Source organism: Genypterus blacodes, unplaced genomic scaffold (genome assembly GCF_046128005.1).
Source record: "Genypterus blacodes isolate CSIRO-AG114 ecotype Tasmania unplaced genomic scaffold, CSIRO-AGI_Gbla_v1 ptg000156l_1, whole genome shotgun sequence".
NCBI classification, from domain to species: domain Eukaryota; kingdom Metazoa; phylum Chordata; class Actinopteri; order Ophidiiformes; family Ophidiidae; genus Genypterus; species Genypterus blacodes.
The window spans coordinates 2,345,651-2,363,184 of record NW_027466957.1 but is presented as its reverse complement, the minus strand read 5'-3'; the positions used below and the strand labels follow the sequence as shown (position 1 = coordinate 2,363,184).

At 39.8% G+C, this 17,534-nt stretch overlaps 2 protein-coding genes across 3 annotated transcripts; one reads left to right on the top strand and one right to left on the bottom strand.

Annotated features, from left to right (window-relative positions):
- Window positions 1–554: 554 nt before the first annotated feature.
- Window positions 555–2,718, top strand: LOC143012907 (uncharacterized). Its single transcript, XM_076166247.1, has 4 exons — window positions 555–607; window positions 1,276–1,381; window positions 1,723–1,824; window positions 2,574–2,718. Exons 1-4 carry the CDS (start codon window positions 581–583, stop codon window positions 2,669–2,671), a joined length of 333 nt encoding a protein of 110 aa, XP_076022362.1. The 5' UTR covers window positions 555–580; the 3' UTR covers window positions 2,672–2,718.
- Window positions 2,719–3,949: 1,231 nt separating this feature from the next.
- rcc2 (regulator of chromosome condensation 2) lies at window positions 3,950–14,878 on the bottom strand. 2 transcript variants are annotated; one of them, XM_076166245.1, is made up of 13 exons: window positions 14,797–14,878; window positions 13,600–13,814; window positions 12,701–12,794; window positions 11,651–11,794; window positions 10,589–10,720; window positions 9,972–10,060; window positions 9,155–9,269; window positions 7,913–8,079; window positions 7,368–7,548; window positions 6,914–7,019; window positions 5,904–5,976; window positions 4,983–5,060; window positions 3,950–4,870 (listed from the first exon to the last, which is right to left on the bottom strand). In XM_076166245.1, the coding sequence occupies exons 2-13, from the start codon at window positions 13,798–13,800 to the stop codon at window positions 4,766–4,768; spliced, it is 1,485 nt and encodes a 494-aa protein (XP_076022360.1). In that variant the 5' UTR covers window positions 13,801–13,814; window positions 14,797–14,878; the 3' UTR covers window positions 3,950–4,765. The 2 variants fall into 2 exon arrangements, with proteins under 2 accessions (XP_076022360.1, XP_076022361.1); XM_076166246.1 differs by having other exon boundaries at window positions 13,600–13,817; window positions 14,797–14,861.
- Window positions 14,879–17,534: the final 2,656 nt, after the last annotated feature.

Here is a 17,534-nt window from a genome sequence, read left to right as displayed (position 1 = left end):
TTCTGAGAGACACGATTATACAATGTACTACCTAAGTACAAAGGACTAGGACAAATACAGTTGAACCTCTTGTCTGTTTATGTAGATAAACAAACAGTGCGGTGACTAAGCCACGCCTGGAAAACACATACACCCATGTGTGTTTGTGTGTTTTTTTTTTCTGTTCTACCACTAGAGGGCATCAGAAGCTGCCATTTCAGTTTGTCTACTCATGCATGTTGTTGTGGAATAGCCACCAGCAAAATGGATATGGAACCTGCTCCCACTTCTGTTGGCCCTGTAGTCCTTTTCCCCTTAGGTTCAGGTAGACAGAGAACTGCAACAAGCCAGTCCTTGAAGTACAGTACATCAGCTGTCAATGGCCTTCAGCATCTGTTTGGACAAAAAATATAAAGAACCTGTTCCCACTTCACAAACTGTGGTACTTTCAGGTGCTTGAATTCATCCATCCATTCAGGTCTCCAGGCATGCTAAGCAAACTAGTCCACGTCCCTCACCATTGACACACATCCTGCAGCTCTACCTGAGAGATCACAAAATGTTTCCAGGCTAGATGCCCCCGGACCAATGATGGATACCAATGGTGGAAACCAGTGTCACGGCAAAGGTGGGTGGATCCCACTCTTGCCTCCAAGAGCAATTGCTATCATTTATAAACCTTGTTAATCTGACTCCATAGGACAAACATATTAAATAGTAGGTTAAATGCTGTTAGATTCTAATTATCTGATTCTGGTTTGGATAAATCAATAGTAATATTGTTAGAATAGGAATTTATATGTTTAAATTTTCTGTTTAGGTACTGGGAACACAGGATTCATTTATCATTACTTTGGCGGCAAAGACACATTCTTATTCTATACTACAAATAGATTACTCGTTCAGACAGGGCATACAGAGGTCACACAAGAATCATATGGGCCGGTCTACATATGTATTTTAACTCCTCTAACTTTTGAGAATTGGTGGTGCCAGATCTGGGGCTTCAGCACTGTTTCCCAGACCGATTGTTTTTTACCATTGCAGGGATGATCTTCCCACTTCAGGTTCTATTAATTTGTGGTGCTTGCAAGAGACTTACTTTCTGTAATTCTGAACCAAAGGTTGGCTTCAAGTGAGGTTTGGGAACCAGAATGGAACCAGATCTTTGTTTGTTGAAATGATGCATGTGTGTAAAGACAAGGCGAGTGGCTATTCAGAGGTTAAAAATGCTGCATAATGCACTTTGTTCACTGGGCTCTCTCTCTGTGTGTTTGTGAGTGTGTTTGTGAATAGGACAAAAGTCCACTTTGCTCTTTGCTGCTGTTCAGTCAAACTGAAGGAAAACCCACCATGAAGACGTGCATGCTGATGTTGCTGCTGCTGCTGCCACTCTGCACAGGTACTCCCACACTTTCTCTGAAAAATGAATGTTTCCAAAAACTAAACTTTGTTAGTTTTAAAAAAAACATATTGTACATGAATGTTGCACTGAGATGAGATGTTTTACCTCAGACTTTTCTCTGACAAATCTGTCTGAAACACGTTTGATTCTCACACATTCGTACGCACTAATCAATCATTTATTTAGCACATTCAAACTCGCTTCAACAATGCCAGTGAGTCACAAATTGATGTAACTAATACAATGTCAGTGTGTTAACCATTTGGTATTTTCTATGCAATAAGCATGATGAACTGTGGATTTTATGACTCTGTCTGCTTTTTGTGATTCACATGCAGTTCAGCAGCATCCCATTGAATGTTATGGCCACGATTTCCCCTTCATCATTTACCAAAGACTTAATTGCGATGGAAAAGTGCAGCAGGCTTGTTACACCAGGAGTAAGTATCTGCCCAGCTCCCTCCCTGTTTGTTATCATTCTCCATGTCTGCCTGTGTGTCTACCTGTCTGTCTGTCAGCGTGAAGGTAATTAAAAGTAATATTACTAACATTTTAAAATGGTGCCAATTTTCAGTTTCCTCAGTATATTCAACAACCAATATATGAAATTCTACATTCTACTGGTGCCAGAATTCATACTTGTTTGCAAAAGATTGCATTACATTGCTTGTTAACTTGTAGTATCTGCATTTATTTAAATAAAAGAAATCATAAATAGAAATAGCTAAATGAAATTTGTATTTGAGGAAATCATTTATGCACTATGTTGGAGAAGCTGAATCTACAAAGAATCTTCTTTTGTGAATACGTATGTTCACCTGCTTTTAGAAATAAAATAAATTGTTCGTATCTACTCCACCCATCCAGATTTACATTTTTAAGAAGTATTGTTTTTATTCTTTGGAGTTAAAGTAAAAAAATGTTTTTGTCAAAGTCCACACGTGGACACTGAAAGCTGTTCATTTGGACTCATTATTTTTCAAAATAGACTTGCTTTAATTTTGTAACTATACTTTTCCATTTTAAAGTGTAAGACTTTGAATATTTAGATGTAGAATAAAAAATGTTACATGTAAAATTAAATTAACAGAATGTGGATGTTACAGTTCTAAAATTAAGATCGATGAAAACACACTGATCTGCATTAGAGACTGAAGTAAAACTGTTGTGTGGAACCTTCACTATCTAGAGTCTGGAGAGAAAGGCTGCACTCGGCTGGACAACTGCTCCAGAGAAGGCTGGAACTGCTGCTATACCAACCTGTGCAATGCCAGGGTGACGCCCTGAGCCAATGACGTCACAGGAAATAAAGTGCTGTTGGAGAATTCCGAGAATGCTGTGTGTACTGTTTCTCTGAGTACAAACTGCAACACACAAATACGCATACATCAATAAACCTAGCTGACCTGCTGCTGAGTGCCTCTCTGTGGGGTAACTGTGTTTGTCTACAGGGTTAGAGGTCATCAGCACAAAAAAACATCTGCATATTTACTGTTTTCCACAAAGACACACAGTCAGGCACAAACAAACATGCATCCACAGTGTCTCTGAGAGGTTTGTCCATATTTGAATATCTGACAGGAATGGATTGATTTAACAAAAAATAATCCAGAGCTTTTGGCAAAATTTCAGTGAGACACAGGAAAGAGCTTGTCATCTGTTATACAGTATATCGCCTGAGGATGAGACCTTTATTTACTACGGGTGTTTGATAGTGAGTTTTTGATTGGACTGTTTGGTGAATGGCCGAGACGTGTACGTTGTTTCTTGTGGTTACGTTGTAGAGATGCCAGAAGGGATGGAATATTTCAAGTGAACAAAGTTTCGAGGACGAATGGGGCTACTATAACTCAATGTCATTTTGAGGTTTAGTGTTTTCCTTAAAGGGCAGAGCAGCCCCCACCCCCACCATACTTGCTGTTCAAGTAATTTGCTATCCTGAGGGAGTCACCACAATCACACAGAGGGTGTAAGTTTGAAGACTTTCTTTGCTTTTATCTGCTCTGTTGTATGAGAACCATGGTTACTGTAGCTCCTCAAAGTGTGAACATTTTTGAGAAACAAAAAAATTAGAAAGCTGAAATACTGACTGTACTAACTTGAATACGAACAAAACTGGTTGCTTAAAAAGATTTCAGAGTCTCTGAAAGGAAATGTTTGTTTATATTTTGTTTGTGTGTGTGTGAGGCTGTTTTGTTACATGAGTAAAAAGAAAGAAAGGAAATCACAGAAGGAAAAGAAAAAATTTGACATTCTATAATGTTAATAACTGATACATAGGGTTGGTGCATAGGGTTTACCCCAAAAGCGAATACCAACCAATGGAAGACCTCTTAATCATCTTTAGTAGGTAGAGGTTGGCATTGGGATTGGCTTCAGTTTGGCTGGGGACCCTAATCCTCCATACACAAAGGCCATCAATTGGATAAAGTTTTGGATTTGCTTGTTCCAATTTGGAAACAAATAGTATCAATTCAACATAATATGTCCAGACAATACTTCTCAGGCCCCTTCTACAGGTTGCCGACCCCTGCTGTGCACAAATGGAGAATGTTGGAACACAAATGAAAATGAGTCTTTAATTACCATTTGAATTATTAAAAAAAACAGGCTAAGCAGAGACATACATTAAGTTCAGAATGCTTCAGAAACATTTGTCTTGGCTTGAATGGCAAATACTCAAACTAGTGTAGAAAAGGAAACAAATGTCAGAACAATATATATAAGTCAACAAAAGGAAAAGGAATGTAACATCTAATTTAGAACAACATGCTGCAAATTAGCATCTTGATTGTATTGGCAGGTGAAGACTGGTCTGTTTCATCAGGTTAACCTAACGTACAGTTGAATACATACTGGCATTTATGCCAGCAAAGAACAGGTCGTCCATGTCCCAAATAAGAAAAGAGACAGGGACAGGTATGGAGTGTTGAACTTTCAAAACACCTCAGTGGAAAAAGACTGAGACTGTAGCACCCATAAGTGACAATGACCTAGATGATGTCAAATACTCCAACAAATAACAATAAACAAATGGAATGAATGGATGTTTCAGTTAATTTCAGTATGTAAAACAAAAAAAAAACACAAGGAAGCAAAACTCAAGAATGTGCTTATAGCAAACAGTTGCAGGTTCTCATAGTGGGTTGTGTATGTCTTGCCTGAACGATCCAGAGGTGTACAAGCACATTTTTTCACATTTCAAAGTCTAAATTGGTGTCAAAACCAGTTGGCTAGTAGTTGAGATGTGTGGATCTGTTTAAGACTCGCAACAGTACAATGGTATGACCAACACTGACTGAACAGGGCAACTGTTTCTGCTGAACAATGCTGGTCTCTGCTCCAGCGGAAAAGGTTGAGGCAGTTGGCTTTGAGACCTGATCAGATCGTTCGGGGGTTGTACTCTGGCAGCTTTTTCAGTTTCTCCTGTTCCTGCTGAGTTTCCTGTCTGGCTATGACCAGAGAGTGGCAGTAACCCATCACCACCTGCAAACACCCAAGCATATTACGGTCTCAATACACTACTCTGTGAATGAATTGAACCACCAAAGGAGACATTGAGCGAAACAGATGACACTTAAAAGAAAGGTTTAATTACCTGCTCAATGTAGATGCCATCTAAGGTCTTGACCTCCTGGGCAGTGGTAGAGGATTTGGGCTTGTTGTCTCCATATCCCTTTTTGAAAATATAAACCGATGGAATCAGTGCTGTTACATCGCAACAATCTGTGCTTACAATATCTAGACATTGTACCATGCATGATCAGTTTTAATGTTGGTATGCTATTTACACAATTTAAGATGGAAGCATGTCCTGTAGAGATGAAGACCTGTCCTGCTAGGAAGCCATGCATTCTATCTGTATAAATATATTAGTATAAATCTATCCATTAGTTACATTTCAATGCGTCTACCTCAAGGTTTTGAGATGGACAGTGGGGACAGAGTGACCCGAGGTCCACGCCCCCTTCAGCCCCCCACTTTTATCATTATGTAGTTTTGCACAACCCGTATTTGTTGTATATCTAAGATTTAAGATAGTTTATTTGTCATGTGGAATTCACGCACAAATTACATGCAATTGAAATTTTTCTTGCACCCCCTCTTACACATCACACACACAAACACATGCACTACAGAGGAGGGCAGGGCAGCCATTTCTCAGCGCCCATGGAGCAGTTGGGGGTTTGGTGCCTTGCTCATGTGCACCTCGGCAGTGCACATGAGCCGATCATATATCATATATCCCACATATGTCCGTTGTAGGTATTCATACTATATGTCCATTTCGTAAAAGTACTGCAACTGTACAAGAATTTCGTCCCAGATGACATAAACACCAAAGTCACAACCTGTGTTTCTTAACCCCATTCTTCATTCATCTTATTTATATTTTTAGAATGGCTTAAGTTATTAGTGAATATGGAACGAATGTCTGAGCCATAACACAGAACAGATTATGGCTGGATTGGCACTTCATGAAATAAACCATATGAAACATGCAAAAGTTGGGCCTTACCAACTCTCCAAATGTAGGCGAGGGTCCCCAGCTGATTGTGCTCTCATCTGCAGCAATAGTGATACTACTCTTCCTGTAATGGTAACAAACAATCAACTAAGAACAATCAGTGCTTAAGACAAGACTCAGCAGTTCACCTACAGGTGAAACACAAGGGACACTCTTTCAAGGACAGATGGTTTAAAAGAGTAATTAAGTCCAAGTGAAAATTGAGAAAGCATCTTTGAACAGGACTACAACAATCCCTTATCACCCATACACAATGCTGTTCCATCCCTCCCCAAGAGATTAAACAACAATTTAGCCGCTAATGAACATTGTTACAGAAGAAAGGATAACCCCAACAACAGTCATCACACCAGACTACATGGGACTCCAAAGACTAGTAGCCAGGAGGACTTATCAGGAGTATCAACAAACCTGATAATGACTTATCAGGACCATGATAACGACTCCACAGATGTTAAATCCTGGCTGTCAGTGAGTCAGAACTGAAGAAGCCGTTTGGATTGGTCTTCAAGCTTTCGCAATCATGTCCAGTTTCTTGAGATTAACCTCACTTGTACTAGTCAATACTGTAACACAATATATTGTTGAGTGCAAACTTTAATCTTCAAAATTCTCTTTGTGGCTGTACTTCGTTCTCCTTTGTGTATGTTCATCTAAGCATACATTCCCCCAAACCTCAGGAGACAATCGCCATGTGTGTGAGATGCTCCGCTGTGTCCCGTCAGTGTTTGGTTTGGCGAAACAGAGGCGCAACATTTTCCTTTGTTTAAATACGATATTTTTGTTGTTATTTTTGCTTGTACTTGCGATCGTAAAAAATACTGCAATCCATTTCACTTTGACTCAATTTCTCTTCCATCATGTAAAGTTTCATGTTCAGTCTATAGAGGATACCTACATAGTTAAATACAATTGAACAAACTATGAGTGAAACTGGCAGACAACATAAAGTCTACACTCTGTACTTAAAGAAGGTAAGAATGAAATAGGTTAGCACTCACCCACATGCTAGACTGCGGATCTTCCAGCCACAGAGATCCTGCACAGCTTTGGGGTACATTGTTGAGTCTCGAGAAGTGTTGGTCACGCCCCAGAAAAATAACCCTCCTGTAACACACGGTTCATCAGAGCCGCACATGTACAGGGACTCACAAAGAGAAGCTTGAACAGAGATCCTTCACTTAGTCATCTGTGGTATATCAGATCTCTCTCTCTCTGAGTGATGCAAATTAACATTAAGTCATTTTTTTGACTATTAAATGAAAAGACCTGATTTCTGATTCTACTTTGTTTAACACAATAATGTTCAAATTGCCTTAATCAGTTAGTTCACCTTTGATTTCTCGTTCTGGTAAAGACTGAATGCCAGTGCTTTAGACCACACCTACATGCAGCCAAATCACAACGACGACAAATAAGCGGCCACTCTTACACATCTATGTCTCGTCTTCTTACCCATCTCACTGACGGCAAAGGAGCACTGGTAGCCAGTGTAGATCTGGCTCGCACCGCGTCCAGGGAAGTCGAAAAGTTTGACCAGGCGAGGGACCATCTCATCCTTCTGCTCAGTGTGTCCCAGGCGCCCATAACCACCAAAACCCCAGCTGAACACTCTCTTCTGGGAATCTAGCACCAGCTGCAAACACACGGATGAGGCTCAGATCGAAAGTCTTCAAGTAAAAACAAAAAAAACTTCCAAGTTTCTCTGAAATTAAAATGGACAAAATTAATTGGCATCCACCATTATCTATTATTTAAATGCTTATGCGATGGGCTTAACCCAAACACTGGTAGAGAATACAAACCATCACTGCTCAGTGTCAGTGTCTCCTTCATACTGTAGGTCATGGTCCTACACACAGTGATTCCAAGCAATGAGAGACTTGAAAGACTGAAAATCATTTCACAAGTTGGTCCATCTTAACACGGCAAAATGTATACCTGTAATACCTACAGTAAATCATGAATTTGTTGGAAAAAAAAAAAAAAAACACCCTCACCGTATGGTTACCGCCACAGGCCACGTCTCGGACAACCACATTCGGCACTGGCATTATCTGGCCATCTTTGGACTTCTCAATGAAGATGGCAACCCGACGAGGAATGAGTTCACAGTCAAATTCAATGCGCTGGGCACGAGCAATAAACTTCCCATCACTGTTGTGTCCTACATTAAAACAAAAAAAAAAAAACAAATCAGAATCCTTGGTATGTTAATTAAGATTTCTATGACAAAATGGATAGCAAACTTTGTTTTATTTCACTCTGCACTGTTTTTATGTGGTGCCACCCATGGGAAACAATGAAAGAAAGAAATGCAGATACTTGTCAAGAAAGACTGCATGTGGCTGCGGACGTGATATCGCATCTACACGCTACACTCTTAACTTTTGATTGTACCGCAATGAGGGATTTTAGGATTATGTCCTTCTGGTTCTCTTCGCCGTGTCCATCGGGAGGTGTCTAATTCTGATCAAGTTGAAAGAGATGTCTCATGTCCACGTGTCTGCCCCTTTGTTAGATTCAACAATAAATTTGTGAAAAAAGAAAAATTACTTCCATTTTCCACCTGCTTCACAGCTCCATTTGTTTGAGTGCTTTCCATTTGAAACATAACACTAAGACAGTTTGTCTCAAGTCTTTCATCCAAACCCATCCACCCCTGAAATAAAACACTATACCTGATTGTCTTACTGAAAAGCAAGGTCCGTTTCCTTCATAGTATGACATTCCACAAAACTCAGGTCGCTATTCGGCCAACAAAGATTATACTTAGGTTTAGAAACATCTAAATTAAACCTGTGTGTCGCAAGTGATAGATAATTCCACTACACAGAACTATCTAAGGCAGGGGTGTCAAACTCATTTTAGTTTGGGGCCCAATTTAGACTCAAGTGGGCCGGATTAGTAAAATCATAGCATAATAACCTATAAATGGATGTAAATGGACAACTTCCCTTTGTTTTAGTTCAAAGAAGTACAGGTTCATATTGCAAATGTACTTTCATTGAACTATCTTTTTACAAAACATATGATGAACAACCTGAAATTTCTTAAGTCAGTGGTTCCCTAACATTTTCTGCAGGCCCTCCCTCCTGTAGATAAGAATATTTTCACCCCTGTACTTTCTTGTGCCTGATATAATATTGATCACCGAAAGTGCACAAACAGTGTTTCTCTGACAGTTTATGTTGCTGACCAAATGCTAAGACTGTGGATCTGGTTACATGTTCTGAGCATACCTAACTGTCCGTACTCTGGGCAGCCAAAGGAGTACAGGTTTCCTTTGCAGTCGGCCACCATGCTGAATTCAGCCCCGCAAGCCACTTTCACCAACGGCTGGCCATTGTATGAAATCTAAAAAGGGAGACAGAGTGAGACAAGGGAGGTTTAAAACTGACCCATCTGGTAAAACACATTACTCCATGACAACAAAAACAACTTGGCATGTAAAGAAATTAGAGATTGGGAACCCAAAATAGTAAAAAAAGTTTGGCATAGTGACAAAAAAGGGCTAAAAGGACATGTTGCAGGGTCCCTTGGGTCTTCTTTGTGTAGGACCCTCAAGGAAAACTTCTGCTTTGCCTTTTCTACCTCTAATGAACATGAATGAATGAATGAACGAACGAACATGGCCCTAGCTATAATTGCTGCAAATGCTCCATATTGCTAAAAGCGAGGTGCCATCACGAGATCTACTTTTGTTTTGGTTCATTCACTCCATTGTCTGCTGTTTGAGCATGTATTTGTCAGATAAAATTAAGAATTCTTTCAGATCCTTCCTCTTCTGATTCAGCGATCATGTGTGTGTTAGCATTCTCCATACTCAGTGCCTTGTACAGGGAGCAAAGGCAACATTTTAAGTTCTTGCATAGCAAATCTCCATGGAGAGGGAAGCAGGTACAGCTGATGAGCATTAATTCTATGCTCGCCATATAAAATGTGTAATTGACATCTGAAGCAAAGCTTAAGATGTGGAAGGATTTCTAAATGTCAATATCAATGAATTCACACAATGGATTTCCAGCCACAGTTTGCTAGATTTGACAGTAAAGGTACCGGTGCTGGACTGAGGACAGCATCTGTCTGGTTGCCTTGGCCGAGCTGTCCCAATTTGTTTTCTCCAAACGAATATGCCGCACCATCCTCTGGAGAGAAAAGCATAGCAGAGAAACAAATCAACACAAACCAACTCTCACAAAATAGACTTTGCGTTAAGGCTGGTGCTTTTTATTGAATGATAAGGGTTAGGCTGTATTCTAAACTAATGATAAATATTAGAAGTTATGATAGTTGTAAATTATTTTGATAAACAAATTAAAGGGCGTCATGACAGCTTCATAGTATAAATGAAAAGGAGGGTGGAGACAACGCACCAAGTGTGATTGATGAACACTGCTGTATGTGCAAGCTAAAGAAATACCAGGCCCTTATCTGCGAGTTGTTGAAGGGCTAAAAACATTACAGTGTTGAGCGGTGGTAGTCCTATAGAACTGTCCTAGGTTCAAAGGGTTGCAGAGAATGCTATAAGGTAGCTTTATCGCTTGGCAGAATAGTGGGAATTTGCGTAGTAGAGTTTACACTGGCGATATAACCTTAACACATGTACACACACTTTCATCACTGTATCTGCAGAAACAATGTGAAAAAATGAACACTAAAGACCCATACAGTACCTGTGAGTGCCAAGGTGTGATTGCGTCCACAAGCCGCAGCAACAATCAATTTATCTGCTAGGGCTTCAACAACTTTGGGAGCATCTTGGCGCTTGGTGTCGCCATGACCCAGCTGACCCTTGTCATTGCGGCCTGAAGAGAAAAAAATCGGTCTCAGATGGATTCAGATACTCAACAAGTTATTTACGATGCATTTTCCATTGTCCTCACAAATCGGCCAGCTTTCTCAGTTTTCTTACATTTATTTTCAATTTACCAGTAACAAATTAATCTTGGCTGACCTATTCTTTGTTCCTTTGTGCAAAATATGTAAAAATACTACATCATGGACACCAAGCCACACAGAAACCAGTTCAAACTACTGGAACATGATTACATATTGAGGGATAATTGCCTTGTGAAAAAGCCTGTTCAGTCTGAATAAATACACAGCAAAGCATTGACCAAAGCGAACCTTTTTGCATTCTCTATTGTTCTCCTTGTGCATAAATGAGTTGTGATTGCAACAAATGGCACAATAACAACACAATCATTGAGTTTACTAGTTTACATTTAATTGTATTGATATCAACTTCTGTTCTCTGGTCTCCTGTGAAACATCCATTAATCCAGTGGTTCCCAAACTATTTCAGCAGGACCCCCCCCCCCCCCCCCCGTAGATAAGAATATTAGCGTGCGCAAAACGCTACTTGGTTTGAATATTTATTGAAAAATTCCTCCATAAACAAATTTGAAGTACAAGTGTTACAGTGAACTTCAATTGAAACAACCAAAAAGCCAAATATTTATGATATGAAACCTACAATTCTAGGCAATTTCTTACCATCTGTCCAAGTGTGTGCGTTTTCATCTACTCCCACAATATATGTTGGCTACGATGAAAGATTTGACTTTTGATTTGGGGCATGTTTAGTAAAACCTATAATTTCCTCAAATCTGGAAAATGGACCGCGGTATAAGTTTTGCGCAGTTTATAAATAAATCAGCTTTTAGAAACATGACTTCTCAAATCTGAGGTAAACAACATTTTCAACAAAAACTTCTGAAAAGCACGATGCTTACCCCAGCTCCACAAGCTGCCTCCAGTGGTGATGAGGAGGCTGTGTGCGGAGCATGGACCAGAAACCACACAGCTGACCTGTACATCATTCAGACAACCGTAGCGGTGAGGGCCCCACAAATTCTGGCCAAGATTGCGAAAAGCAGCTAAAAAGACAAGGCAAATTATCAATATTTGTCCCATATCTGGTTATGTTAGTTTTCTTGTATTTTGGCCTCATTTACATTTCATTGCAAACCAGCAAACAACTGAATCGAAACTGAATTGGTTACAACAACATCTAACATACGCAATTTAAAAACATTTAAATGCACAAAGGAATGCATGAGAGATTTTCAGTTGTCCACAAACACACAGCTTCCCACAGTTTCCCACACACAGCTAACCACGAGGTTAGAAACGGAGATTCACTGGCAATTTGTGATTTATTCTGCTTCAGCTTGATGAACTCAACAAAAAAAAACTTAATATTTTATATAGTCTTTACTTACAATACTGTATATGCAAGCATGGCTAAAAGTGCTGGTACCTGTCCAAAATGTTAACACTGCAGAAAAACTTTCAGCAAACTACTAATGGTTACTGAGGTAAAAACAATAAATAGTCCTGATATTGTTTCAAAGTCATATGACAGATTATCACACATTTGATATTCACTGATTTTATTGTGTCCTGCACAGATTCAACACACCGTGTACCAAAAAAGTGAAACAACCCCATTACATTACTGAGCCCCCTCCATGTTGTTCTTATTGGTAAAATCTATGATTTATGTACGTCGTCAATTTGACATTCAAAATGGCCAAATTTGCCAATAGGCAGCAAGTCTGCATGTATGTTTCGCAATGGTGCCCAATACATTTTTTCAGTTGATTAACTGAGCGCAATCAAAAAAGGAAAACTATTCATCCCAACATCCCTATGCTTTACTACGTATATCATAACAATCTACATGCTGCACATCACAGTGATGAGTCAGTAAATTGATCAGTAATTAGTTTTACATTATAATTTATTAGCAATACCCATAATTCCACTGTCCCCCCTTGTACCTTGTTGTTTGGGAACTTCCTTTCTTCCAATCAAATCCCAGTTGGTTGCTCCAAAGATGAGAAGTTGACCCTTCACTTTTGGTAACTCAAGTTTCTGTAGAAAGACCGCATAAAGTCAGTAACAAAGTGCAATTCTTTCACTAATCTCACACAAGTAGCTTTGCTAATTAAAAAAGGGTATGAAATACTGAATGAAATGAAATGACACTAATTTTTTTAATCCCAATTCAGTATTGATACATTAACAGCAAAACATATTTGAATTAGTGTATTCAAAAAAATAGAAGTAGACTACATTTCATGGTTGTGAATGATACCCAACTTCACCTATCAATGAGACGAGTCCACTCAGTTAAACTCAAACATGCCTTAAAGACATGGATGACCAGCAATTTTCTCCTACATAACGCAGACAAAACTGAGGTAATTGTGCACCAAGCACCTTAGAAATGCATTGTACAATGACATAGCCACTATGGACGGCATTACCCTGGCCTCCAGCGCCTCCTTCAGGATTGTTTCTAAAATTCTTCAATTCACAAATTTCAAGGATTACATATTTCCCTTGCATTATGCAAAAAAACAAATCAAGCCCATATTGTGTGAAAATTATGCATAAAAACACAGACATTCATTTCCTCTAGGCTGGATTACTGCTACTCATTGTGATCACATTGCCCTAATAAGTCTCTATAGATTTAAGAATAGAATTGAATAATGACTGAATTACAATTACATTTTGTATGCCAGCAAGTCTTCTGAAATAGCCCAATATCTCATACTGGTCATTGTCAGACACTATGATTGAACTGAAAACAGAATAACTACAATTTTGAATTAAGTGTTTCTTGGTAGTTTTCCTACAAACTATTTCGTTTCTGACATCATTTGCAACTCACTATTTTCTCCTTGATGTCATCTGCTACAGTGACAGGCTGGAGGCCAGGCTTCGTGGTAGGCTTTCCAGATTTCTTGTTGTTCTCCTGCTCGTACTCAAACTCGTCGTCACTGCTGAACTCTCTTTCTTTCCTTTTGCCACTAGCCCTCTTTTTTTTCATTCCTCCATTCCCAGAGATGTCTGTTACTTTCTTTCGCGGCATTGTTCACTTGGAAGCTGCTGGGTGAAAGGAGGATGTATTTAGTTAACAGACAGAAAGTAACTAACACCAACAGCCAAATCAGACCATCTTAACTTTTCTTGTGGAGAACCTTTATGAAAACAAGTAAACATTTATTAACCATATATGGATCCCCCATTGCAGGATAAAACCAGATTAAGCCCACATATTGGGAAAAAATATGAAGAATATTGCAAATGGGGGACATATCTCCAGCTTACTCTTTCAAACTACACCACCACCATATATCAAAATGAACATTTCTGCGCAGAAATGTCAAAATGGAGGACTTGCTATATCTGAACCATAACTTACATTTACATCTCATCTAATGTTTCAACGTATATTTAAAAAAGAAAAGTAAAAGGGGAAAGCAATTCATAACAAGGTTGTGGTGCATTGTGGACTTTTTTATTTAAGCATTAGCCCATTTACTCAATCACATTCACTACTTACCCAACGCATCCGATCTATCTACCAGCAAGGGAGAAAAGAGGAAACAAAACTAAGAAAAAAATGACTTATGTTTGCGTGCTATTAGCTCTGCCTCTGTCACTACAGCAGTTAGCTTCGTTTGGCTAAGCAGCTAACTACCATGGCTCTTTGTTCCCATAATGGTTTGTCAGGAAGCTAACTGACTTGCTAACCCGCATAACAATAACTTAAACAGTTAGCTGGTATGCAATAAAGCAGTTTAAGTTTTATTTTAAGTTATTAAAACAACATTCGCCCCGACCAGAGATGTAAGAATCTGTGTTTATAATTTACAAAGCAGTGGAGGTTCATTTAGCTAACAACTCATCGCTACAGCTAACACACCGTCTAAATATAATACACTGAACATTAGATACAACGATTCCACACTCAAACTTTTAAAGCCCGATCTCAACTGGGCGCGTTTTTTGGTTTAAGACACGTAAGGCCCATGGGACTCACAATAATCGTCGCATATTTCCATAAACCTAAGACATTATTTACCGTCGATTTCCTGATTCAACTGCTCACTGCTCGTCTCCGGTTTGATTGATTGAAACAAAAGACGCGTCCGCTTTAACGCCACACCACGTGGTTTCATTTACTATTCATACAGGAAACCACATACTCCCTCACAACATACACTGCATATTCACAAATGTAACAATGCCTGTGCAAATTTACATCTGCACAGGCAATAATAACCTTAGTAAAACACACAGTCCCATTTGAAAATAGTGTGCCTTTTGGAGCACTTAACGTTTTTTGAATTATTATATTGAAAGTTGCCTCATAACTTGAAGATTCACACAGCACGTTTCTTTCAGATAAGATACTTCATTTGTCAAATCACATGCAGTCCCATACAATCACACGATTTGAAAAGCATCTTGTGCCCCTCTTGCTTATGTAACACAACACACAAAAGTGCTTTTCACAGAGGGAGCGCAGGGCAGCCATGATACGGTGGCCCTGGAGCAGTTGGGGGTTCGGTGCGTTGTGTCAAGTTCGAAATCCTTCTTCTGGCCAGCAGGAGGGACTTCAAGGAGAGGAGGAGAGGGAGGAGGCCACACTTAAGCTGTTTATTAAGCTATAGAGGTTGAAGTTGCGATGCAGAGTATTTGACTCAGCTGAGACCTCATGCTGCTTCAAATGGTCCACAGACTGCCCGCAGTTAACTGTCTACATTTCCACAACATGAGCCCCGAACCTTGGATTTCCATTTTAGTATAATTCTGTACATCAATTTGCGGAGACGGTTGAGGCTGTTATCAAAGAGTTACAGGGTGGGGGCCTTTTCATTGTTCTATTGTTGGCCCTGGCTACCTTAGTGACCATGTCATGAGTAAATGAATTACCCATTTAACTGAAAATAATATCAAAATGAGATTTGCATAAACTTACACAATCAAGACTTCATCCTATAGGAATATTGTAGTTCCTGCATTTACCAATACAGATGCAAACACCATGTGTAACAACTGCATGTTAAGCAACATACATGTTTCAAGCACAAGTTATAGTTGTTATATGTCCTAAGTCACCTCTTCTTATGCCCTTATTCTGAATTCAGCATCTGATAATACATTAAAATCAAACAATGCAACAATATATGTCAAAACTGTATTGCAGCTCTCAGTTTATGTACAGAAAATGTGGTGTAAACCAAACAATATCAAGTGGTCAGACCTGACTCCAGAGAGTCTCAGATGGGGAAGCGGGAAGTCAGCCTCTCTCATTTCTTCCTGTTTAGCAGGCCCGAGTGTGTGAGGTCTAGGCACGCTCACTCGGTGGTATCTGCCCTCCTATGCTTCAGTCGGGCATGGGACAGCGCTGTGTACACATCTGTCTCAACACACTGAGTGAATATAGCAACAGTTAAGTTTCAGCTATTTTTCAACACAGCAACAGCAGTGCTCCTGCAGCACACAACAAAACAACACTGCAACAGGTTCTTAACTGATTATATTGCCAGAAGGAACATTCAACAATCAATTTTGACCACTACTTTATGGTACAAGTGTTTACTAGTTGTACTTCTTCTACAAAATCACACCGTGCAATATCCCCAACATGTAATGCATTCAGTCATTTTATTTAATCACTGACCCTGAAAACCTTTGTACTTAGTACAGCTGTTCTTTGATAGGCTTTTTACTTTGTTAGGCTCTTATCTTAACAAAGTGCTCTTTATTGCCTTTCACTGTCCACTCTGCTGTTGCAACATGTGAACTTCCCTGCTGCGGGACGAAAAAAAGGGAGTATCTTCTCTTATCTTGTCAGTTATAGATTACCTTGGTTGGACCTTGTTACTGAGCTTCCTGTTCTTAGAATTTCTCCCTACCCTACTTCCACGGTGGCCAGTTGGTTTTTCATAACTTGTTGCTCAGCTTGGACCGGTGCCAGAGCGGCGGCAATTGCCATGTTATTCATCATCGGTATTGCTTGGAATTTTGTCAGCATATTCCTGAAATTTTTTTGGGAGGGGAGCCTGGCGGAGCAGACGATGGGAGGCCAGATGGGGAGGAAGATGGGATGCCATGGAAGATGGGATGGGGAGGGGCCGAGGGGCAAAGTGGGAGAGGGAGCCACAGAGTCCTGGTGGTGGAGCAGCCCCACGTCCCTCCGCGGAGGCGGCCGTCAGTCACTAAAACAGCCATGGAGGTGAAAAACAGCTTACCCGTGAACTACACTGACACTATCACTAACCAGAGTGCACAGAGTGAGTTTTACCCGGGTTGGCTAATCACTTTCCTGCAAGTAGGAGACTGTGCCTCTTGCCCATTTAGCAGATATCGAAGTTTACTGCAAAAAGATGCGTTTTCAAGCGGGAAACTTCAAGAGAACCTGCCTCTTTAACGGGTACAGGAAGTGCATTTCAGAGCAAAGGAGCGCAGTGCAAAAATGCTCTATTTCCAAAAGTCTTTGTCCTGACCTTTGGAATGACAAGCAGGCCTGCCTGCTGAGATCTTAAAGATTGTGAGTGAACGTACTTGTAAATAAAGTTAGAAAGATACACAGGAGCTAGGCCATGTAGTATCTTATAAGTCAGAAGTAAAACCTTAAAGTCGGCCCAAGTCGGCCCTGGCACTGACAGGAAGCCAGTGTAGCGACGCTACAATCGATGTAATATGGTGAAATCTACGGGCTTTCGTTAGTAATTTTGCTGCAGTGTTTTGAACATGCTGCAGTTTCTTAAGGGCAGAGTTTAGAATAAAATTTTATTTGAACAAAATTCAATA